At 41.5% G+C, this 27,213-nt stretch overlaps 2 protein-coding genes across 5 annotated transcripts; both read left to right on the forward strand.

Moving 5' to 3' along the window:
- The first annotated feature begins 13,690 nt into the window (after positions 1 to 13,690).
- Positions 13,691 to 15,415, forward strand: LOC121856986 (anti-lipopolysaccharide factor-like). The gene is made up of 3 exons (XM_042352783.1): positions 13,691 to 13,905; positions 14,288 to 14,424; positions 14,923 to 15,415. The coding sequence occupies exons 1-3, from the start codon at positions 13,706 to 13,708 to the stop codon at positions 15,036 to 15,038; spliced, it is 453 nt and encodes a 150-aa protein (XP_042208717.1). The 5' UTR covers positions 13,691 to 13,705; the 3' UTR covers positions 15,039 to 15,415.
- A 3,504-nt stretch (positions 15,416 to 18,919) lies between these two features.
- Positions 18,920 to 23,921, forward strand: LOC121857008 (anti-lipopolysaccharide factor-like). Of its 4 annotated transcripts, XR_006087088.1 has the most exons (4): positions 21,925 to 22,116; positions 22,732 to 22,868; positions 23,424 to 23,608; positions 23,643 to 23,921. XR_006087088.1 is itself a non-coding variant. In XM_042352814.1 (3 exons), the coding sequence occupies exons 1-3, from the start codon at positions 18,999 to 19,001 to the stop codon at positions 23,537 to 23,539; spliced, it is 372 nt and encodes a 123-aa protein (XP_042208748.1). In that variant the 5' UTR covers positions 18,920 to 18,998; the 3' UTR covers positions 23,540 to 23,921. The 4 variants fall into 4 exon arrangements, 3 of the variants coding, with proteins under 3 accessions (XP_042208748.1, XP_042208746.1, XP_042208747.1); XM_042352814.1 differs by lacking the exon at positions 21,925 to 22,116 and adding an exon at positions 18,920 to 19,117 and having other exon boundaries at positions 23,424 to 23,921; XM_042352812.1 differs by lacking the exons at positions 21,925 to 22,116; positions 22,732 to 22,868; positions 23,424 to 23,608; positions 23,643 to 23,921 and adding exons at positions 18,923 to 19,117; positions 19,500 to 19,636; positions 20,564 to 20,998.
- The last annotated feature ends 3,292 nt before the right edge of the window (positions 23,922 to 27,213 follow it).

The raw sequence follows: 27,213 nt of genomic DNA on the forward strand, positions 1-27,213 counted from the left end.
TTTTTCTCCGTGTTTTGAGTCTGTCTGGTTATCTGTTTGTTTGGTATGTCGCAAACACATCAACACATCAACATTGCAACATCACCACAATTTCACCAACATACTCACACACACACACACACCACTACCCCTCATCAATGCATCATCACTAACATAACCTCCAGACTGAAAATTACATCACACAGACCATCTACACCAACAAACACACACACACCACCACCATCACCATCACACCTCATCAATACACCACCACAGCCCCTCACCACCACACACACACACACACACACACACACACACTCACCATCACCGCCCTCACCACTTCACCACCATACGCTGTCATATTCAACAGTCGTAGACGGGCAATAGCAATGAGACTTGACACGGGGTAGCGAGAGGGAAAATAACATTAGCTGGCTGTATTGGTCGCTGCTACGTCTCCTGTATACCAAAGCAACAGACCGACGCTGGCGCATTTAGTGAGTTGAACTGTTTCCCTGGCTGAGTTTAGGTTTAGTGAACGTATCTCAACTTTGGATCATAATCTAAACCGGACGCGTATTAGTTGAACGTATTTTAACTGGACGCATCTTAACTGAACGCATCTCAACCGAACGCCTTTTTAACCGAGTGCATCTAAAACGAACGCGTCTAAACTTAACTCATCGAAACCGAACGTATCTAGACTGAACGCATCTCAACTGAACGCATCTCAACTGAACGCATCTCAACCCGACTCTCCCACCCCTTTCTTCTCCATGTCTGTGAACGAAAACATTCCTTCAGCATAAAACAATAATATGGTCAGTTTTATTGTCCCGATTCATATCACACTCACTTGTGGTCAATAAACAAACTATCTATCTATCTATCTATCTATCTATCTATCTATCACTAATTATCCTTCTTCTTTTGCTAATTATTCTCCCTCTATTGTTAATTATTCTCTTACAATACCCGAGTGAGTTGTTGGTGTAATTGTCTTGTGTCAGATATTATCTTATTGTCTGTTACCCGGTTTGTGCAATTAGCATTTGTGTTTCATTGTTTAGGCTACGAGCAACACACACACACACGCGCACACACACACACACACACACACACACACACACACACACACGAGACAATACCTCCCTCATCCTCACCATAATCCTCCACCCTCGCTATAATTCTGCTCCATTATCCTTACCCTCATCTTCACTTTCACCCTAATCCTTCACCCTCATCCTAATCCTTCACCTTTACCCTAATCATTCACCATCCACCTTCACCCTCACTCTCCACCTCTACCCTCACCCTCCCTTACTGTCTCTCCCTCACTTCCACTCGCAAAGTTTATACCAACCCAATCATGTTAGCAAAGAATACTTAGGAGGTGAGGAAGGTTCTGACAGTACCACACGCCGTCGAGCCCGTGTGTGTGTGTGTGTGTGTGTGTGTGTGTGTGTGTGTGTGTGTGCGCGCGCGCGTTGTGTTCCTGGAGGTTTCTTCAGGAGTGACACACGAGCCAAGAGAGGTGATAATAATTTGACAGGGCCGTGATGCAGGGCTATACGGCCGTGTTGTTCTGGGAAGATTAGCGTATTGTAAGACCCGTTCGTTTTGTTTACACGTTCCTCCTTTCAAGGATTGGCTCGTCAGGTGGTATTGTTGCTGTGACGTCATGTGGAACACCCTTTGTGATTGGTTGTTTCTTGTCTGTTTATGTGTGTGTGTGTGTGTGTGTGTGTGTGTGTGTGTGTGGGTGTGTGTGTGTGTGTGTGTGTTGTGCGAAGGTTTTAGACCAATGCAGGATGGTCCACTCATTGTTGCCAGTACAAGATGTTGCCTCCTTAGCTTAGCACTTAGTAGAGGAGGAAATACGACGAGGAGGAGAAACAAAAGGCAGGGGAGAGTAGAAAGGGGTAGGTTTAGGGAAGGGGAGGGGAGGGGAGGGGAGGGGGGGGAGGAGTGGAGGGGAGCTCTACCAACCTAACCCCTCACAAGTTGCCACCGCTAATGGCTCTTCTTATCTCGTCCCGTCAACAACACCGACGCGAAAAAAAAAACCTAAATAAAAATAAACAAAAGACTCGATAACTTCCCCAATTTACACGAAGGTAACAAGATGTTGAGAGATAAATATAGCTTAAAGGAGTTTTATATTAAAGGGTAAGTATAGTGTTTAGACGCTTTATATATTAGGGGTGTTTTGTGATCATCTGGGGAAGGTAGTGGCGAGGAATCCAAGTCTTGGGCCTCGAGTTTGGAAGAATCTTACGTTCATGTTTTCCCCTGGTAAGTGAAGCTGAGGGAATGTGTCTAGTTATGGCCAAGTTTCTGCACTCTTTCGGCGCTCCCTTTCTGACCGTCATCTTCTTGTCGTATATTGCATGGATACGTTGTCACCTATCCATTAAAGAAGAAAATTATTTATGAACATAAGAAAATCCTTCAATTCATCTCTTTGTGGTAGTTTAGGTGAGAACGAGGTATTCACACATCTTCAGTTAAAAGGAAATACAACTTAATAATATTTAATAAACAATCTTTGTGTCGTAGCTTATGTAAGGTAGATGCGTTCTCTCACCATCAGTTAACCAGAAAATTAAACTACGAGTCACTAAAAAAAAAATCCATTTCAAATCTTACTTTAAGTGAGAAAGTTTAAGTAGAAAAATAACGTACGAACTATTAAGAATCCATATTATTGTCTTAGTTTAAGTTTGAGGTGTTTTAATATCTCCAGCTCGTGAGAAATCTATCGTAAGATCCCCTGAGACTGTGAGCCTTTGAGTAAGAGGGGACCCGACCCTTCACCCTCTTTAATGAACACCCGGGAATAACGAGGCCAAAAACTAGCAGCTGTGGTTGACTGGTAGGGTAATTATGGTGGTGTGGCAGAGGAAGACGGTGGTGGTGGTGGTAGGGGGAATGTGGTAATAGGGGTGGTGGTGGTGGTGGTGGTGGTAGAGGGAGTGTGATAATGGGGGTGGTGGTGGTTGAAGTGTGGTGGTGAGAGAGGGTGGTAGTGGGCGGTGGAGGTGAGGGAGAGTGGTAGTGGGAGTGGTGGTGGGGAAATGTGGTGGTGGGATTAATGATGGGCCTCGGAAGGAGCAGTTGATGATAGAGGGGGAAGGGTGATAGTGGTGGTTGGTGGTGATGTTAGTAGTTGGGGTGGTGATGATGTGACACAAGATGATGATGATGATGATTGCAAATGGTGATAATGGTATTTAGGGGAGGGTGATGACGCTGCGGCAGAGGAGGTTGGTGGTGGCAGTATATAGAGGGCTGGTGGTAGTAGTTGCACTAGGGAGAGGATGATAGTAATGGATGTGGTGGTGTGGTAGTAGTGATGGTGGTAATTGTGATAGTAGCGGTATTGCTGTTTATAGTAATAGTAGTATTGAGGATAGTAACTGATGTGATAAATGGCTTTTCAATAGCGATGATAGTGGATGGTGATTGGCCTATGAAACACAACTCCACCTTGTATAAAACAGAACTCCACCTGTTCAGTCTAAAAGGTTTTACACAAGGGAGAACAATTGCATATTTCACACAAGTAACTGTTCCCTCTCCCCTCCATCTACTGTGAAAAATTAAGGGTAGGGAGGCCAAACGTAGCAAACTAAGGTACTTGTCATGGAAATTCGCGTCATTAATGTGTCGCTTGGTGGGGTGTGGTGTAGAGGTGGAGGGTGGTAAGGGTGTGTGGTGCAGAAATGGTGGGTAGTGGTAGAGTGATGATGGTGGTGTGGTGTGGTGGTGGGATGTAGTGCAGAGGTGGTGGTGTTTGTTAGAATGATAGTGGTAGTAGTGGTGATAATTGTGTAGTAGGGATATGATGGGAAAGAATAATTGCTAAAAAAAATAGGAAAAACAAAGAGATATTATGAAGAAGAGTAGAGGCCTTGGAGGAGACAATCAGAGGAGGTGAATAATGTTTTTGATTTGCAGGAAGCGGAGAGACGCACCTGTGGAATTATAAGAAATCGATGCTAGTAATTTATAGTCTTACAGCAAAGAATATTGTTCTGTTGCAGGAGACTGTAACAGTTATCACCCCTTGACAATACTTCTCATAAGAGACGGTAACATAAGAACATAAGAACTTAAGAATGGAGGAAACTGCAGCAGGCCTATTGGTCCATACTAGGCAGTCCCATTTACACCCAACCCCTATCGCTCATATATCCATCCAACCTATGTTTGGAGCTATCCAGCGTATTCAAGTTAATGATGATGTTTGGTAACTTGTTCCACTCGTCCACTACTCTATTTCCAAACCAATGTTTACCTATCTCGCGCCTAAATCTAAATTTGTCTTATTTAAAGCCTTTGTTACGAGTTCGCTCCTGGTTTCAGTAATACCTCATTATCCCTATTTGAGTATTTCCTCGTGTAAATCACCGTGTACACTTCCTCGCTCAAATACACTCAAGGAAACACTAATGTACGGCGTGTGTTAAGTCTCTCCCGTTTGGTAAAAAATAAGCATGTTGGATTAGGTCGTATTTTGTCTTGTTGCTAATGCGCAGTGACTATTCTGTTGGTGGACGGTGATTATTCTTCTGGTGGACGGTGACTATTTTTGAGGTAGGTGGAGACTATTATTTCACTATTACCTAAAAAACCTGCTACAAGGTTACGTGAATATCAGTTCCCTCATGATAGTATGTGAATTAATGACAGAGCTGACCTAGTATTGAATCGATGAACTGATGGGGGAACATGGCGAGCAAAGTGAGTTCATCCAGCTGGGGGGGTTGGGGGCGTTGTAAGCCCCCCGGTATTTTTTTTTTTTTTAATCTGACCAATTTCACAGGTATTTTGAGGCCATTTGCACTTGATATTAGGAGATATTCTGAGACCAATAATAAATACTTTTTACTATACAAAAATTTCTTAGTACAATACTGTATTAAAGAAAAATATTGGATTTTTTTAATGAAAAGGCGGGTCCGGACCCCCTGGACCCCTAGATCTACCCTTGTGCTTTGAATAATCGAGTCGCGCGAGAATTGAGCCCCCCCCCCCCTCCACACTTTATTTCATGTTATGATTAAACACCCGTAACGCTACCTGGGGAGTTAAGTAACACCCGTAACGCTACCTGGGGAGTTAAGTTAGGTTAGCGTATTTAATCAACAGATGAAATAACCTAGGGAGCTAATCTTAATGTGATTCGAAAATTCTAATTTGAGAAAGCCTTGTTCAATCGCTGTTTAATAACTAATTGATATATATATATTAACCAGTGATAAAATAGACCACACTGTCACTTCATCATCAATATAAAATGAAATATTGTTAGCCATATTTAACCCCAAAAGCAATAAAAAAACAATCTCAAGCACCAAATCTTTCCCCCTTGGTCGCTAAAAGCAGAGAGTTTTAATGGAACAAGCAAGCACTCTGGCACACTCAAGGTAATAAGTGCTAATTGGTCTTAATGAATAAACCTGCCCGCCCCGTGAGGCAGGGCGGGGGTGACGACCAATTAGGACGAGTGGCTCTTGTCTCCTCCCTCACCACCACTTACTGGAAATAAAAACATTGCCTCGCGCTATCAGCAGTAATTTCCCTCATGACTTACACCCAGCACTGGAGGAAGAATATGATTTTTTCTGATTGTTTTTTTCCTCCTCTAGAGAGAGATGCGGTGGGCTGACGGATCCATAGACTCGTAATCAACTGTATAACTGTATGTTTAGTAGTTGTGGATGTACCTTGGTTGGTGCCAGGAGCGCCCCGGTCGAGTGAATACAGCGCTTGTCTATTATTTCAGGGGGTTCGGTGGTTCTGTTCCCAGGCGGTCCCAGTTCACCCAGCTGTAAATGGGTATCTATGTTAACAGCTTTGAAAAGTGAATGCAATCGAGAGCAGTACCGGCCATGCTGCCTCCTTGTGTCCCAAAGGCTTAATATGCAGTGTGCTGTTTCCACACTGTCCCTAAAGCTGCGTTTACACCTGGAAGTAACTTGTGACAGATCTTGCACGAGCGCTGTCGGAGGCTGTTTACACTAAAAGCACGAACAATGTCACAAGTACTGTCGTGCGAGTTACTGTCGGCTAAATGCGCGCAAGTTCTCGCAGATTTGTTTACATTGTCTGAGTATTAGTAGTGTCGCAAGTTCTGGTTTGGAAATTTTCTTTCTCCAGTCTGTAGTGAGCATGTCACGGTGCAGAGCTGTGAGATGTGCTGCTACACTACTTGTCTTGCGCCATGAAGGTTTGATAAATTACTTTAAGTTTACATGTATTGGAACCCTGTGTACTTCAAACAATAACATAAAATTAAGCACATTCATTACACATTGCAATATGGAAGTAAATAACTGGCAACAGATCAAGTAGACTGAAATTAAATTCAGTATATCCTCAAGCACAGGGACGTCACATTCTCATCCACAGAATAAAAGTACTCAAACAGTAGTACCAAGGTCTGTACTCGTACTTGAGTACAGAGAAAAAGATTTAATTGTGCTTGAAGGTTTTGTTATTGGTTCGTTAGGTTAGGTTAATGCTTACAATAATTGATATAAGCTTCTAGGCATTTGGGTAATAAAGTTACGTGTTATATGGAAAAATGAAATGATTTAAGTAAATTAACTGATGGGTAACTATTGTATCAACATTTATTTCGCACAAGTTCATAAAAAGAAATGCACTTCCCATATTATCGGTGAATGAATTTTAGGGACGAAAAATACGGCCAAGTTGACACCCTGGATGTACCCAAGAATATATGCGGGTACTTTTGAAGTTGCTGGCATTTTCGCGGCCGGGACAGTATTTTCTTTTACCTGTATTATATATATATATATATATATATATATATATATATATATATATATATATATATATATATATATATATATATATATATATATATATATATATATATATATATATATATATATTATCCACGTTTTCATTGTGGATCTACATGAAATATACAAAAAAATAATAATGGGAAAATCCTCTCACAAATAATCAGAAACAAATGTAGTGTGGGGTACGGGTTGTTTGGTTCACACTCAGGATGGGATGGAGAAAGGAAACTCACAATGTGCTCTCTGTATACATGTTGTATTGGATGTACAATGCAGCTTGGTACTGGGAAGGCAGCGTGGTTACAAGCGTGATGTAGAGAGCTGGTTGGTGAGGATGCTCAGAGGAGGACAGCTTGTGGGTCGCCATGCTCGCCGGCAGGAGCGAGGGCCGCCGGGCAGCGGCGGAGGAGGTGGTGTTGCTGGCTGCGGCTGTAGCTAGAAAAGGGACAGGTCACCACGAGGTCAGGTCTTTTATAGCGGAGGTAGGCGTGGGTAGATAGTTGACCCCCGCTCCGTGGGCGGCGCTGGTTGACCTAGACCACGAGGCATACACTGGGGAATTCGCGGGGTCGGCTACTCAGCGACAAACAGCGTCTGTAGGGGAGGTATCCACTACAGTAGTATTAACATTGTTCTGTCTACCCTCAAGTCTACTCCGTGCTTTGTTATTAATAAAGCCTTAGGTAGACTTGAGGGTAGACTCAACAATTTTAATACTACAATTGTGTAGATACACACACACACACACACACACACACAAAGCACATACATACACACAAAGCACATACAGATAAATAATAATGGCAAAATTCTCTTACAAAAAGCAGAAAAAAAATATTAAAAATGTTTAGTCTGCCCGTAAGTCTACTCAGGCTTTATTAATAACAAAGCACGGAGTAGACGAGGGTAAACTAAACAATTTTAATATATTTGCTTTTTTTATTATTTGTGAGAGGATTTTCCCATTATTATTTATTTATATATTTTTGTGTGTGTGTCTACACACATACACAATACAGGTAACAGAAATAATGGTAAATTTTTACTTTAGGACATGAGTCTCTAGGGGTTGACCAATATGTTTTTCCAGTGTATTTTGGTACTACATCACCAACCACTACATCACCAACCACTACATCACCAACCACTACATCACCAACCACTACATCACCAACCACTACATCACCAACCACTACATCACCAACCATCCACCACCAACCATCCACCACCAACCATCCACCACCACCATCACAGCAACAACCACCACCATTACTCCAACCACCATCACCACCAGCAAAAATTACACTGTTGTTTCATCTACTTAAATTAATATACATCTATAATTTACTTTGTATTAACATCCGTACCCCTGATGGTGTTGCCAGGTTGGGTTTAGATTCAGACGTCGTTTCCTGTAGTTATCACAATATAGAACAAAATATATTTTGGTTCCTATTTATCCCCATTGTAATCTCACATCTATGTGTTTGAACCCTCTATGGTGATAATATATGTGTTTGAACCTTCTATGGTGATAATATATGTGTTTTAACTCTCTATGGTGATATTATATGTGTTTTAACTCTCTATGGTGATAATATATGTGTTTGAACCTTCTATGGTGATAATATATGTGTTTGAACCCTCCATGGTGATATTATATGTGTTTTAACCCTCTATGGTGATATTATATGTGTTTTAACCCTCTATGGTGATATTATATGTGTTTTAACCCTCTATGGTGATAATATATGTGTTTTAACCCTCTATGGTGATATTATATGTGTTTTAACCCTCTATGGTGTTAATATATGTGTTTGAACCTTCTATGGTGATAATATATCTGTTTGAACCCTCCATGGTGATATTATATGTGTTTTAACCCTCTATGGTGTTAATATATGTGTTTGAACCTTCTATGGTGATATTATATGTGTTTTAACCCTCTACGGTGATATTATATGTGTTTTAACCCTCTATGGTGATATTATATGTGTTTGAACCCTCCATGGTGATATTATATGTGTTTTAACCCTCTATGGTGATATTATATGTGTTTTAACCCTCTTTGGTGATTATATATCTGTTTGAAACCTCTATGGTGATATTATATGTGTTTTAACCCTCCATGGTGATATTATATGTGTTTGAACCCTCTATGGTGATATTATATGTGTTTGAAACCTCTATGGTGATATTATATGTGTTTTAACCTCTATGGTGATATTATATGTGCTTTTAACCCCTCTACGGTGATATTATATGTGTTTTAACCTCTACGGTGATATTATATGTGCTTTTAACCCTCTACGTGATATTATATGTGTTTTAACCCTCTATATGGTGATATTATATGGCTTTTAACCCTCTATGGTGATATTATATGTTTTAACCCTATGGTGATATTATATGTGTTTTAACCTCTATGGTGATATTATATGTGTTTTAACCTCTATGGTGATATTATATGTGTTTTAACCCCTCTACGGTGATATTATATGTGTTTGAACCCTCTATGGTGATAATATATGTGTTTGAACCCTCTATGGTGATAATATATGTGTTTGATCCCTCTATGGTGATATTATATGTGTTTGAACCCTCTATGGTGATAATATATGTGTTTGAACCCTCTATGGTGATATTATGTGTGTTTGATCCCTCTATGGTGATATTATATGTGTTTGAACTCTCTATGGTGATATTATATGTGTTTGATCCCTCTATGGTGATATTATGTGTGTTTGATCCCTCTATGGTGATAATATATGTGTTTGAGCCCTCTATGGTGATAATATATGTGTTTGAACCCTCTATGGTGATAATATATGTGTTTGAACCCTCTATGGTGATATTATATGTGTTTGAACTCTCTATGGTGATAATATATGTGTTTGAACCCTCTATGGTGATATTATATGTGTTTGAACCCTCTATGGTGATATTATATGTGTTTGAACTCTCTATGGTGATAATATATGTGTTTGAGCCCTCTATGGTGATAATATATGTGTTTGAACCCTCTATGGTGATATTATATGTGTTTGAACGCTCTATGGTGATATTATATGTGTTTGAACTCTCTATGGTGATAATATATGTGTTTGAGCCCTCTATGGTGATAATATATGTGTTTGATCCCTCTATGGTGATAGTATATGTGTTTGAACTCTCTATGGTGATATTATATGTGTTTGATCCCTCTATGGTGATAATATATGTGTTTGAACTCTCTATGGTGATAATATATGTGTTTGAACCCTCTATGGTGATATTATATGTGTTTGAACTCTCTATGGTGATATTATTATGTGTTTTAACCCTTATGGTGATATTATATGTGTTTTAACCCTCTACGGTATATTATATGTTTTAACCCTCCATGGTGATATTATATGTGCTTTTAACCCTCTACGGATATTATATGTGTTTAACCCTCTACGGTGATATTATATGTGTTTTAACCCTCTATGGTGATATTATATGTGTTTTAACCCTCTATGGTGATATTATATGTTTGAACCTCCATGGTGATATTATATATGTTTTTAACCCTCTACGGTGATATTATATGTGTTTTAACCTCTACGGTGATATTATATGTGTTTTAACCCTCTATGGTGATATTATATGTGTTTGAACCCTCCATGGTGATATTATATATGTGCTTTAACCCTCTACGGTGATATTATATGTGTTTTAACCTCTACGGTGATATTATATGTGTTTTAACCCTCTATGGTGATATTATATGTGTTTAACCCTCTATGGTGATATTATATGTGTTTTAACCTCTATGGTGATATTATATGTGCTTTTAACCCTCTACGGTGATATTATATGTGTTTTAACCTCTACGGTGATATTATATGTGCTTTAACCCTCTACGGTGATATTATATGTGTTTTAACCCTCTATGGTGATATTATATGTTTTTAACCCTCTATGGTGATATTATATGTTTTAACCCTATGGTGATATTATATGTGTTTTAACCTCTATGGTGATATTATATGTGTTTTAACCTCTATGGTGATATTATATGTGTTTTAACCCTCTACGGTGATATTATATGTGTTTTAACCTCTACGGTGATATTATATGTGCTTTAACCCCTACGGTGATATTATATGTGTTTTAACCCTACGGTGATATTATATGTGTTTTTAACCCCTCATGGTGATATTATATGTGTTTTAACCCTCTATGGTGATATTATATGTGTTTGAACCTCCATGGTGATATTATATATGTGTTTTAACCCTCTATGGTGATATTATATGTTTTAACCTCTATGGTGATATTATATGTGTTTAACCTCTACGGTGATATTATATGTGTTTGAACCCTATGTGATATTATATGTGTTTTAACCTCTACGGTGATATTATATGTGTTTTAACCCTCTATGGTGATATTATATATGTGTTTTAACCTCTATGGTGATATTATATGTGTTTGAACCCTCCATGGTGATATTATATGTGTTTGAACCCTCTATGGTGATATTATATGTGTTTTAACCCTCTATGGTGATATTATATGTTTTAACCCTATGGTGATATATGTGTTTTAACCCTATGGTGATATTATATGTGCTTTAACCTCTACGGTGATATTATATGTGTTTTAACCCTCTACGGTGATATTATATGTGCTTTTAACCTCTACGGTGATATTATATGTGTTTTAACCCTCTATGGTGATATTATATGTGTTTAACCTCTATGGTGATATTATATGTGTTTTAACCTCTATGGTGATATTATATATGTGTTTTAACCCCTCATGGTGATATTATATGTGTTTTAACCCTCTATGGTGATATTATATGTGTTTTAACCCTCTACGGTGATATTATATGTGTTTTAACCCTCTATGGTGATATTATATGTGTTTGAACTCTATGGTGATATTATATGTGTTTTAACCCTATGGTGATATTATATGTGCTTTAACCCTCTACGGTGATATTATATGTGTTTTAACCCTCTATGGTGATATATATATGTGTTTTAACCTCTACGGTGATATTATATGTGTTTTAACCTCTATGGTGATATTATATGTTTAACCTCTATGGTGATATTATGTGTTTGAACCTCCATGGTGATATTATATGTGTTTTAACCCTCTATGGTGATATTATATGTGTTTTAACCCTCTATGGTGATATTATATGTGTTTTAACCCTCTACGGTGATATTATATGTGTTTTAACCCTCTATGGTGATATTATATGTGTTTGAACCCTCTATGGTGATATTATATGTGTTTTAACCCTCTACGGTGATATTATATGTGTTTTAACCCTCTATGGTGATATTATATGTGTTTTAACCCTCTACGGTGATATTATATGTGTTTTAACCTCTATGGTGATATTATATGTGTTTGAACCCTCTTGGTGATAATATATCTGTTTGAACCCTCCATGGTGATATTATATGTGTTTGAACCCTCTATGGTGATATTATATGTGTTTGAAAACCTCTATGGTGATATTATATATGTGTTTTAACCCTCCATGGTGATATTATATGTGTTTGAACCCGCTATGGTGATAGTATATGTGTTTGAAACCTCTATGGTGATATTATATGTGTTTGAACCCTCTATGGTGATATTATATGTTAACCCTTATATTTATGTGTTTACCTGTATATTATTGTTGAACCTGGTGATATTATATGTGGAAACTAGGTATATTATATGTGTTTGAAACCTCTATGGTGATATTATATGTGTTTGAAACCCTCTACGGTGATATAATATGTGTTTGAACCCTCTTTACAACAAAGAAGTTTATTTCCTATTCAACCCTATGTATCAAATCTCCTATATGTTTGTTTATATATCGCTAAATCCTTTATCAATTAGATATAAGTACTTGAATCCTTTATAAAATTAGATATAAGTAATTGGATCCGTTATAAATTAGATATAAGTAATTGAATCCTTTATAAAATTAGATATAAGTAAGTGAGAAGATGTGTTTTTTTTCATATTTTATTCCTTTCTTTTTTCTTCTTTTGTTTAACATGATATAAAATATACATAAATTACTGGTCTTTACCCAACAGTGATTGAAGAAATTCTTATCCTACTTATCCTAACCTCACTAAACTTATCCTAACTTAACTAAACTAATTCTAACTTAATATAACCATACTAAACTGATTCTAATTTAACCTAACCACACTAACCTGATTCTAACTTAAACTTAATTTAACTTGTCTGTACGTGTGTGTGTGTGTGTGTGTGTGTGTGTGTGTGTGTGTGTGTGTGTGTGTGTGTGTGTGTGTTCATATTTGCTGATTCATGAAATAACCCATAAATTTCACCCGACCTGGAAAAAAATTATAGGTGAATCAAAATAAAATCCTGAAACACCCGTAAGATATTCGTCTCACTACAGATGACAATAAAAGTCTCCGGGTAATATTGGCGTCATTCCAGCAGTGTTCTTTATGTGGTGGTTTATGTCAGTCAGTTTAGTGTTCCCATGTCACCAGCTGCGGGAATTATGGAGGCCTTAACCTGGTGGCAGTATAGACACTGGCGGCCCCGCGATTACCCAAGACATATCAAAACGTTCAGGCTTTCTCTATTCCCCGTAAACATGACGTCAGCGCGGGAATCCACTGGGCTCCCCACCTGGGACACAGATGCCGCTTAGGTAATATAATATAGATATATAATTTATCCTTAGATATACGATACATTCATACAGTCTGCTTGACGCAACACTCAGCAGTGGTCACACAGGGATTCATGAAGGTGTTTTACCTGAGCGATATACAATAATACCGCTGTTGTGGCTGACATGTGTGGAGCATGAAGAACGTTTTGGCAAGAGGAGCTGCAGCGACTGGGCGGCATATATAATGGGCGAGACGCCACGACAACACCACCAGAACCACTCCAGGTCCAGCAGCAGCTCTTCCTCTACCCTACAAGACAAGAGAATGCGTCCCTCCGTGCTGTGTGCGTTGGTGATGGTGGCCGTGATGGCTCCTTACCTCCCTCAGTGCCACGCCCAGGGTTGGGAGGCACTGTTGCCAGCCTTCGTGGACAAGCTATCAGGGTGAGCCAACTGTTTATCTGGTAACAATGTTTCCAGGGTCAATTGTCAGTGTGGAGGACAGGTCATGTAGGGAAGGTTGGGTGTAGCCTCGAACGTTGAATCATCATCCTCTATATGGACGTAATAATACACCCAACTGGTTGACTTAAGATGAAGCACGAAAGTAACATCAAAATTTTAATAAGTCATTACACCTTAATTGTGTCAACTTCAGTCAACCACTTTAATGGTTCTTAATATCAACCGGTGAAGAATATTTCACCTTATGAGTCTTCATGAATCCTGATGAAATACTATTCTAAATATCTTAGATACGCAGCTTGTACCCTGAGCTGCATGGTTATTGAGCCTCTAACTTACACCACCGTGTTGTTGTGTTTAGGTTGTGGAGGAACGGGGAGGTGGAGCTGCTGGGCAGACACTACTGTAGCTTCGCCGTCAAGCCAAAAATCAAAAGTTGGGAACTTTACTTCTTGGGAACCGTGTCCTGCCCTGGCTGGACACGCATCAGAGGCCACTGTGAGTATATTTACTTTTCGTCATGTTTTCTTCCAGTGTAGTTGGATCTTTGTTTTGAAAATAACTTTAATGTATTTTGGAAGAGCAGTACACTAAGTCTCTTGTCTCCTCATCTCCATCGCCTTGTCTTCAGTTTCTTCTCAATGTACTTAATCTATCATCTTAGAGCGTCGTTCATGATGTGTTCAGTGTAGCACACCTGACGCTGAGGCAGCCTCTGTCTCTATGAGTGTCTTACATAAGGTAGAAGTGTGAGGGACTTATGTTAATGGTCAGGTTATAAAAGATGTTTTAGATAAATTTTATTCATATAAAGGTTATGAATAAATTATTATTTTCATACATTTATCTTCATGTATAAGCTAAGGCACCAACTCCATCATTATGTTACCACAAGGAAAGTACTGCACATGTACTGTACATAAATGTGTACCTGTGTTTGTGTTCATACACAGGTGATACCGGGCTATTTAACAGCATTCATTGTCTCCCTCACAGCCGAGACCAGAAGCTACTCTAATGTGGTCAACAAGGCGACTGAGGACTTCCTGAGGAATGCGCTCAAGGCCGGCATCATCACCGAAGAGGATCTCAATACCTGGCTCAATAACTAACTCTTTGGTTGACCTTATCTCTGAAAACACGCTCCAGCTCCTCGTAGACTTCCACCTCTCCTCACCTTTCAAGAAACGTACCTGTAACACACACACACACACACACACACACACACACACCAGTTGGGAGTCTGGAGCCAGGTACTACCCATCGCTGGGCTCCTTAGCTATCACAATGTACCAACATTACTCACAATCAACATTAAGTTGTGAGGATGCGTTACCCCCAGAGCTCACGAGCCAATCTTCACATTTATATATTCATACATTATCATATAATGGAAGACTTATTTTACTGATTCTTCTGATGCAATTTTTTTTTTGTATGTGTTTGTATCTTTAAGGGAAAATCTTACCAATAAAAATGTTTTTTCGAATAAGTCTGTATGTATTGTTCCTTATCCCATATTCTTACACCAGCGGCCAGAGACTTGAAGCACAGGCCAGAGGTTCCCTAGAAAAAGTAAATAAAAATCTTATGAAGATACTTTTCTCCTGCGATACGTTAATGGAAGAAATTGAAGGTTAAAGATGCAGGGGAAGACAGCAACTAAGATGGGTAACTCGAATTACAGGTTCTGGTCCCAATAGACACAACCATAACTGAGAGATTTGGTAGAGACAACCATCTCCCACACACACACGAGTATAACACACTGATTGGTTGGTTGTTATCGTTATTGAAGAGAAACAGAATAATTACGAGCAGAGAGTGACAGGCAGCGACAACCACACTATCACTAGTTTACTCTTGACTCACCCTGTAACAGTGAGTAGAGTTATCAAACTTCTCTTTTCATCCTTCACTCCCCAAAAATTATTCATTATCATAATTTAGAAACATAAAGTGAAGATTTATGTCTAGTGTTTATATACAGAAGTTGTTATTCACTAATATAGATTTCTTCATGACATTAATACCCAAACTTTAAATGGTTGTTTAATGAAATAATAAATACACAAAGGATATTTTTTTTCTTTTAAATGTCCCCAAAAATTCTCAAAGTTTACAAAGAATTTCCATATGGGTGCCAACAAACGGGTGGATTATTCAGTTTCAATCCATATTCGGGTAGGTAAGTCAGGTTTAACTGTAGTGTTGGCTATGGTGATTCGTTCCTATAAATCCCTCTAGCCTACACCACGAATTTTGAAGGGATAGAAAAGGGTCTTTTTTATTCCCCTACCTTCCTCTCTCCTCCACCCCCCCCCATCCCGTCACCCCATCCCCCCTCTGTCCTACCTCCTCCCATCCACATCCCTCCCCATCCCCCCACCCCAAAAAACACAATCATAGTGTGGTCAAATGAGGACTTCAGTTAGCCAAGTAAGTGACTCATCTCTTTACCAATCCAGTGACCTATTTTTTTTGGGGGGCATTAAAGACCTCTCAGTTATTTACGTCGACATAACCTAGAGCGCCATCTTGTTAAAATATTAAATTAGAATCTATTAATACAAGTTCAGCGTCATTAATAAGTCTTGTCATTAAGTATTTATTCAGTGATAAAAAATACAGCCTAATGACACATTTATCCATTACTATCCATTAATATACAACAGACATTCAGGCATTCATTTTCAGAGTACTGTATCGGGTATTTCTTCCATTATATTAAATAATGGTTGCCTCTCGTGTAACGAGTATGGCCGGGCCAAGGGCCACCTACGCGTGAATTTGTTTATGATGTAGAAGCTGTCGCCAACACAACAACCACACCCTAAGTTAACGAGTTGCGTGACCCAGTGTCAAGGAATAGTCCGAGAAGAACGGACAACTCGCCAACAGCACTGGCTAACCATTACCCCGGAACACGATCCGCAAATCGATTAACATCCAGGTCCCCAATTACTGCTGGGTAGGTAGAGGCCATCATTTAGTTATCACCACTTTATAACGTCAAACTAACTATAACGACCATATCACTAAACAACCACAGCAACAACCACCATCACCATCACCACCAGCAAAAATTACACTGTTGTTTCATCTACTTAAATTAATATACATCTATAATTTACTTTGTATTAACATCAGTACCCCTGATGGTGTTGCCAGGTTGGGTTTAGATTCAGACGTCGTTTCCCACCCTTCCTTCCCTCCCCAGCAGATGTTTGTGGTTGGTTCCTCCCTCCCTCCCCAGCAGCTGTTTGTGGTTGGTTCCTCCCTCCCTCCCTCCCCAGCAGCTGTTTGTGGTTGGTTCCTCCCTCCCTCCCAGCAGCTGTTTGTGGTTGGTTCCTCCCTCCCTCCCCAGCAGCTGTTTGCGGTTGGTTCCTCCCTCCCTCCCTCCCCAGCAGCTGTTTATGGATGGTTCCTCCCTCCCTCCCCAGCAGCTATTTGTGGTTGGTTTACGTGCGAGGCGAGCATGTTGACCATTACACCACAGACTTCTCCGAGCCACCCACCAAACACCTCCAGTCATCAAGATCCACGCCACTGTTGCCTCCATCGGTGATAAGAATTTAAGTGAAGAAATTAAACCTGTCAGCAATATTTACTGAGAAAATATATTACACATTTCTTTTCCTCTAGACTCTAGAGGAAAAGAAATGTGTAATGTTATGTCTAGAGTCTAGAGCTCTCATGTGGTTTAATGCCATGTTTTACCTGAATTTTGTAAGTCTGAGGTCTTCAGCGTTCACATGAAACCTTTTGAATGTTTGTTTTGACTCTCTGTTATACAAACTCTTCCTCTTGACTCTTACTTTGAATCACCGAAAAAAAAATATTTATAATCAACGGGACTTAGAAACCTTCCATATCAGGATAGGTTAAAGAAACTTAACTTGCATTCCCTAGAAAGACGAAGAGTGCGGGGAGATATGATAGAAGTATTTAAGTGGGTGAAAGGAATCAATAAAGGGGATATAGATAAAGTTCTTATAATATCCGAGCAGGATAGGACTCGGAGCAACGGATTCAAGTTGGATAAGTTTAGGTTTAGGAGGGAGATAGGAAGAAACTGGTTCACAAAGAGGGTGGTGGACGAGTGGAATAAGCTTAGCAACTTTGTAGTAAGTGCGGGAACTCTGGAAAGTTTCAAAAGGAGGCTAGATAGATTCATGGATGATAGAGAGTGGTAGTAACTCTCGACAGGAGCTGCCATGCACAGGCCAACCGGCCTATTGCAGACTCCTTATTTTCTTATGTTCTTATGTAAGAGTGTAGAGAGCCCGTATTTATAGTTTTCCAGCACCGACTCTTCACCGCTACTACTACTGGTGACGCTGTTGCCATGGAAACTAGAAACGAGAAACGGTGTGTGTGTGTGTGTGTGTGTGTGTGTGTGTGTGTGTGTGTGTGTGAGTGTGTGTACAGGTGACCAACAATCCACACCAGATTCCCAAGTTATAATGCATTATTGTCGTCTCACTACAGTTGACAATAAAAGTCTCCGGGTAATATTGACGTCATTACAGCAGTGTTCTTTATGTGGTGGTTTATGTCAGTCAGTTTAGTGTTCTCACGTCACCAGCTGCGGGAATTATGGAGGCCTTAACCTGGTGGCAGTATAGACACTGCTTGGCCGCCCCGAGTCATCATAAAAACATTACAATATGTTCAGGCTCTAATTGGTTCCTGAAAATACACCGTTGTGGATTTCATTGACAGAACAAGGAATCCAAGGGTAACCCCCACCTGGGACACAGATGCCGCTTAGGTAATATAATATAGATATATAATTTATCCTTAAATTTACGATACATTCATACAGTCTGCATGACGCAACACTCAGCAGTGGTCACACAGGGATTCATGAAGGTGTTTTACCTGAGCGATATACAATAATACCGCTGTTGTGGCTGACAAGTGTGGAGCATGAAGAACGTTTTGGCAAAAGGAGCTGCAGCGGATAGTGACGTATATAAACCGGTGGAAGACGCCACAACAAACTGTGACGACACGAGAAGTAGTTCGGGTCTAGCAACAGCTCTTCCTCTACCCTACAAGACAAGAGAATGCGTCCCTCCGTGCTGTGTGCGTTGGTGATGGTGGCCGTGATGGCTCCTTACCTCCCTCAGTGCCACGCCCAGGGTTGGGAGCTACTGTTGCCAGCCTTCGTGGACAAGCTATCAGGGTGAGCCAACTGTTTATCTGGTAACAATGTTTCCAGGGTCAATTGTCAGTGTGGAGGACAGGTCATGTAGGGAAGGTTGGGTGTAGCCTCGAACGTTGAATCATCATCCTCTATATGGACGTAATAATACACCCAACTGGTTGACTTAAGATGAAGCACGAAAGTAACATCAAAATTTTAATAAGTCATTACACCTTAATTGTGACAACTTCAGTCAACCACTTTAATGGTTCTTAATATCAACCGGTGAAGAATATTTCACCTTATTGGTCTTTATGAATCCTGTTGAAATACTATTCTAAATATCTTAGATACGCAGCTTGTACCCTGAGCTGCATGGTTATTGAGCCTCTAACTTACACCACCGTGTTGTTGTGTTTAGGTTGTGGAGGAACGGGGAGGTGGAGCTGCTGGGCAGACACTACTGTAACTACGCCGTCAAGCCAAAAATCCGTTCGTGGAAACTTTACTACTTGGGAAGCATCACCTGCCCTGGCTGGACCTCCATCAAAGGCGAATGTGAGTATATTCAGTTCTTTCTTCTTTTCTTTCACTGTAGTATTCAGGAAGAGCAGTACACCAAGCCTTACTACTGAATGGATAAAGAATCCCTAGAAAGAATTCAGAGGAGAATGACAAGGCTAATCCCGGGCATTAGGAACCTTGAGTTCAGAGACAGGTTAAAGCATCTTAATTTGCACTCCCTCGATAGACGTAGAGTGAGGGGCGATGTGATCGAGGTGTATAAATGGAAGTCAGGACTAAACAAAGGTGATATAACAAAGGTACTCAAACTATCCAACCTGGAGCGAACTCGTAACAATAGTTTTAAATTTGACAAATTTAGATTTAGGCGCGAAATAAGTACACATTGGTCTGGAAATATAGTGTATTAGTGGAACGTTACCAAACATCATCATTAATTCGAACACATTGGATAGCTTCAAACATAGGTTGGGTGTATATGTGACCGATAGAGGTTGGGCGTAAACGGGACTGCCCAGAATAGGTCAATCGGCCCGCTGCAGTTTCCTCCATTCATATGCTCTTATGCTAAGTCTCTTGTCTCCTCATCTCCATCGCCTTATCTTCAGTTTCTTCTCAATGTACTTAATCTATCATCTTTGAGCGTCGTTCATGATGTGTTCAGTGTAGCACACCTGACGCTGAGGCAGCCTCTGTCTCTATGAGTGTCTTACATAAGGTAGAAGTGTGAGGGACTTATGTTAATGGTCAGGTTATACAAGATTTGATTCATATAAAGGTTATGAATAAATTATTATTGTCATAAATTTATCTTCATGTATAATCTAAGGCACCAACTCCATCATTATGTTACCACAAGGAAAGTAATGCACATGTACTGTACCTAAATGTGTACCTGGGCTTGTGTTCATAAACAGGTGATACCGGGCTATTTAACAGCATTCATTGTCTCCCTCACAGACCAGAGCAGAAGTTCCTCCAAAGTGATCAACCAGACAATTGGTGACTTCCTAAATAAGGCGCTCGCAGCCGGCCTCATCGACGAACAGCAGCTCAATGATTGGCTCAAGACCTCGTAGACCCCCACCTGTCCTCACGACACACAACAACACCACTTGGTTGATGATTACATAAACCTCTTGCTCCTCTCACCTCTTAACACACTCACGTCCCAGCTGGGTTCTTCAGGTTATCACACTGTATCAACATAACCCATAACCAATATTTTCTATAAACATTATACTCTGAGGAGGAGTTACTCCCAATGTTTGTTAACACATATACTGTATTATCGTGTAATGTAAAATTTATATTACTGTATTTTCTACAGGAATGTTTTCTTACTTTTGTATTTTAAAATGTAAATTCCTTTCCAATAAAAACATTGTTCCAACACCTCTGGATTTATATTGCCTCTATTAATTGTTGAAATACAGCTGAATTATCCTGACCATATTATACAGCATTAATATAATCAATTACCCCAATAGATTAGCCCCCCCCTCCTCCTCTCACCAACACACAGGTTATCAAGTTAATAACAACATTGTCATAATTTGGGTAAACATTAATAAGATGTTTTATACATTGTTGGTTGATTTGTTCTTTGGGTAACTTATTTATTAGAACTTTTGGCTTGTAATTATTTTGGATAGAGGATTATGGGAAATGATTTTGGGAATTCCAACATATTATCTACAGATGCTTTTGTGTGTGTGTGTGTGTGTGTGTGTGTGTGTGTGTGTGTGTGTGTACAGGTGACCAACAAGCCACACCAGATTCCCAAGTTATAATGCATTATTGTCGTCTCACTACAGTTGACAATAAAAGTCTCCGGGTAATATTGACGTCATTCCAGCAGTGTTCTTTATGTGGTGGTTTATGTCAGTCAGTTTAGTGTTCTCACGTCACCAGCTGCGGGAATTATGGAGGCCTTAACCTGGTGGCAGTATAGACACTGGCCGCCATGAGTCAACAGCAACAAAGCAAATTTTGCCCCTCGGTCAGGAAAGTTGCTGTGCAGGTTTTTTTCAGCACGAACACTGCTGATTGGTGAAAAAGGATCCGGCTAGAGCAAAGGTGTCCACAGATATTTCCTGCCTGGGAAGGAAATGCCACTCAGATCATTATATAAAATTTATCCTTAGATTTACGATACATTCATACAGTCTGCATGACGCAACACTCAGCAGTGGTCACACAGGGATTCATGAAGGTGTTTTACCTGAGCGATATACAATAATACTGCTGTTGTGGCTGACAAGTGTGGAGCATGAAGAACGTCTTGGCAAGAGGAGTTGGGCGGCATACATACTGGCCGAGACGTCACGACAAAAACACCAGAACCACTCCAGGTCCAGCAGCAGCTCTTCCTCTACCCCACAAGACAAGAGAATGCGTCCCTCCGTGCTGTGTGCGTTGGTGATGGTGGCCGTGGTGGCACCTTACCTCCCTCAGTGCCACGGCCAGGTTTGGGAGGCGCTGCTGCCAGCCTTCGCGGACAAGCTATCAGGGTGAGCCAACTGTTTATCTGGTAACAATGTTTCTGGGAGAGCTGAGCATTATGGAGGACAGGCGAAATTGGATGGGTTGTGTGTCGCCTTTTATAGTAACGTATTGATAAGTAATAGTGATTATAATAGGAGTTTATTAACAATTATATTAAAGATTTTGAATGCAGTTGTAGTCAAAATAATAATAGTAGTAATGTGCATAGGAATAATAATTATAACAATAACAATAATAATAATAATAATAATAATAATAATAATAATAATATAATAATAATAATAATAATAATAATAATAATAATAATAATAATAATAATAGCCACGATGAACAAAGGATCGTATGATGAACATTACTCACATATCAAGATTTAGTAATACACTTAAGTGACTGACTGAATATTAACCATAAAAGTATTAGAAAAATTATACTGAGATAATTTGTACCTTGACTCTGTCTCCAAATTAGTGTTTTATATCTAATGAAGGCAGAGTCACTACAAATACTGATGATTTTTGTCTATATGTTTTGTATGTGAACCAATAAGGTGTATTCTTAATTTCCAATAGTCGTGAGAAGGTTTATAAATCTAACCCTGAATTGTATGTTGTGGTGTTCAGGTTGTGGAGGAACGGAGAAATGGAGCTCCTCGGTCAGTACTTGTGCAGCTACACTGTCAGGCCCCATCTTCGCTCTTTGGAACTTTACTTCAAGGGAAAAATGGCATGCCCTGAGTGGACCGCCATCATAGGCGAAGGTGACGACAAATTTTCCTATTCTTATTTATTTTTTCTTACGTAGTTTTTTTCTCTTGTATTTATGACTTGTCTTGCCTCATCCTCTCTCTCTCTCTCTCTCTCTCTCTCTCTCTCTCTCTCTCTCTCTCTCTCTCTCTCTTTCGTATGTGATCCTCCTGCAGAGAGGTTGAGAGATAACTAGATACATCCTCAATAGATCTCTTGGTTTAGACTTGAGTGAGATTATTGACAAAGTCTGAGGGGCTGTGTAAAAGAGACTTGGTTATAAATGATTAGGATAAATTATAAATACTTTTAAATACTAATATCTTCACTATGTAAGGTAAGACCATGACTACGCTCAGTTGTTTTCTTTGATACATTCATCATATTTAATCAGAGGCACTAACTCTATCATATGTCAATAATTGGAAATACCTTCACCTGTACTATATACCTGCACCTGCACTACTGTATATACCCGCACCTCTACTATATACCTGAATATACCTGATTATATATTAGTGCTGTTATCTATAAGTGATATTAAAGACGATTTATTATCTCCCTTACAGCCGAGACCAGAAGCCGGTCGAAGGTGCTTAACAAGACGACTGAGGACTTCCTAAGAAAGGCGCTCGCAGCTGGCATCATCACCGAAGAGGATCTCAATACCTGGCTTAGTCACTAACCCCTGAGAACACGCTCTAGCTCCTCGTAGACCTTCACCTCTCCTCACCTCTCAAGAAACGTACCTGTAACACACACACACACACACACACACACACACACACACACACACACACACACACCAGTTGGGAGTCTGGAGCCAAGTACTTCCCATCGCTGGGCTCCTTAGCTATCACAATGTACCAACATTACTCACAATCAACATTAAGTTGTGAGGATGCGTTACCCCCAGAGCTCAAGAGCCAATCTTCACATTTGTTTGTACATATACTGTATTATGTTAGACTTGTTTTACTGATTATTCTGCTGTGAATGTTTCCTTGTGTTTGTGTTTTAAGAGAAAAGCTTTCGAATAAAAGGACTTTATCGAAGGACTCTCTACAGTAGGCATATTATTTCCTCCTGTATGTTCCTTATGCAGAGTATTATTGTTGTTCATTAATGAATAAAACTGAAGCTTGGGGGTGATGGGAAAAGGCAGAGACTAAGATGGGTGAGTGAAATTAAAAACTCCTGTCCACAAAGACTGCCCAAAATATCGTTACGGTAGATGAGCTGTGGTCGCCAACTCCCAGACACTAAAATAACACCTTGACTGGTTAGGTTCACATCATCATTGAACGGATGCACAAGAAGAACGAGCAGGGAGTGGCAGTCAGCGCCCAATGTAAACCACACAGTAAAGTTAAAGGCTGTACCACCAGTCATGGGCCCCGAGAGGATGACTAGAGAGATACGTGCCTCCCCAACTCGACGACTTATAAACGCTTAAGTCCAGGGATTTTAAGATGGCATGACGCTGGTATTGAAATCCATGGACGCACTCCCCACACCAACACTCTCCCCCACACCAACACACACCCTCACACCAACACACCCCTCCACCAACACACTCCCCACCTCCCACACTCCCTCCACACCAACACACCCTCACTCCTACACACCCTCACACCAACACACTCCCTCACACCAACACACTCCTCACACCAACACACTCCCCACACCAACACACCTCCCCCACACCAACACACACACCCTCACACCAACACACACCCTCACACCAACACACTCCCCACACCAACACACACCCCCACACCAACACACACACACCCCACCAACACACTCCCCCCACCAACACACACACCCTCACACAACACACACCCCACCAACACACCCTCACACCAACACACACCCTCCACACCAACACACACCCCTCACACCAACACACACCCCACACCAACACACACCCCACACCACACACACCCCTCACACCAACACACACCCCCACACCAACACACACACACACCCTCACACCAACACACACCCCCACACCAACACACACCCTCACACCAACACACACCCCACACCAAACACACCCCCACACCAACACACACCCTCACACCAACACACACCCCCACACCCAACACACACCCCCACACCAACACACACCCCACACCCAACACACCCCCACACCCAACACACACCTCACACCACACACACCCCCACACCAACACACACCCTCACACCAACACACACCCCTCACACCAACACACCACACCAACACACACCCTCACACCAACACACACCCTCACACCAACACACACCCTCACACCAACACACACCTCACACCAACACACACCCTCACACCAACACACACCACACCCAACACACACCCCACACCAACACACACACACCTCACACCAAAACACCCTCACACCAACACACACCTCACACCAAACACACAACCCCCACACCAACACACCCCACACCCAACACACACCTCACACCAACACACACCCCCACACCAACACACCCTCACACCCAACACACCCCGCACCAACACACACCCTCACACCCAACACACACCCCACACCAACACACACCCTCACACCAACACACACCCCCACACCAACACACACCCCACACCAACACACACCCTCACACCAACACACCACACCCACATACCCACACCAACACACACCTCACACCCAACACACCTCACACCACACACACCCCCACACCAACACACACCCTCACACCCAACACACACACCCTACACCAACACACACCCTCACACCAACACACACCCCCACACCAACACACCCTCACACCACACACCCCCACACCAACACACACCCTCACACCAACACACACCCTCACACCACACCCCCACACCAACACACACCCTCACACCAACACACACCCCACCAACACACACCCTCACACCAACACACCCTCACACCAACACACACCCCCACACCAACACACACCCCCACACCACCACACACCACACCAACACACTCTCACACCAACACACACCCCGGCACACCAACACACACCCCCACACCAACACACACACCCCCCACACCAACACACACCCCCACCCAACACACACACACCTCACACCAACACACACCCCACACCAACACACACCCCCCACACCAACACACACCCTCACACCCTCAACACACCCCCACACCAACACACACCCTCACACCAACACACACCCTCACACACCAACACACCCTCACACCAACACACACACCCTCACACCAACACACACCCCCACACCAACACACACCCTCACAACAACACACACCCAACAACCTGGTACACACACGACAACCCTCACAACACACACACACCCAACAGCCTGGTACACACGACAACCCTCACAACACACACACACCCAACAACCTGGTACACACGACAACCCCTCACAAATACACACACACCCAACAACCTGGTAGCCAATACCATGACAACCTCACAACACACACACACACAACCAACAACCTGTACACACGACAACCCTCACAACACACACACACCCAACAACCCGGGTACACACGACGACAACCCCTCACAACACACACACAACCAACAACCTGGTACAATAATGACAACCCTCACAACACACACACACCCAACAGCCTGGTACACAATGACAACCCCTCACAACCACACACACACACCCAACAACCTGGTACACACGACAACCCTCACAACACACACACCCAACAGCCTGGTACACACGACAACCCCTCACAACACACACACACACACCCAACAGCCTGGTACACACGACAACCCTCACAACACACACACACACACACATTCCAACAACCTGGTACACACGACAAACCCTACAACATTACCAATACACCCAACAGCCCTGGTACACACGACAACCCCACAACACACACACCCAACAACCTGGTGTACACACCGACAACCCCACAACATACCACACACCCAACAACCTGCGGCCATTAATGACAACCCTCACAACACACACACACACCCAACAACCTGGTGTACACACGACAACCCCTACAACACACACACACAACCAACAACCTGGTACACACACGACAACCCTCACAACACACACACCCAACAACCTGGTACACACGACAACCTCACAACACACACACACCCACAACCTTGGTGTACACACACGACAACCCCACAAAGGCACACCCAACAACCTGGTGTACACACGACAACCCTCCTCACAACACACACACACCCAACAACCCGGGTACACGACAACCCTCACAACACACACACCCAACAACCCGGTACACACGACAACCCCCAACACACACACACCCAACAACCTGGTACACACGACAACCCTCACAACACACACACACCCAACAACCCGGTACA

This window comes from Homarus americanus, unplaced genomic scaffold (assembly GCF_018991925.1).
Source record: "Homarus americanus isolate GMGI-L3 unplaced genomic scaffold, GMGI_Hamer_2.0 scaffold44060, whole genome shotgun sequence".
NCBI classification, from domain to species: Eukaryota; Metazoa; Arthropoda; class Malacostraca; order Decapoda; family Nephropidae; genus Homarus; species Homarus americanus.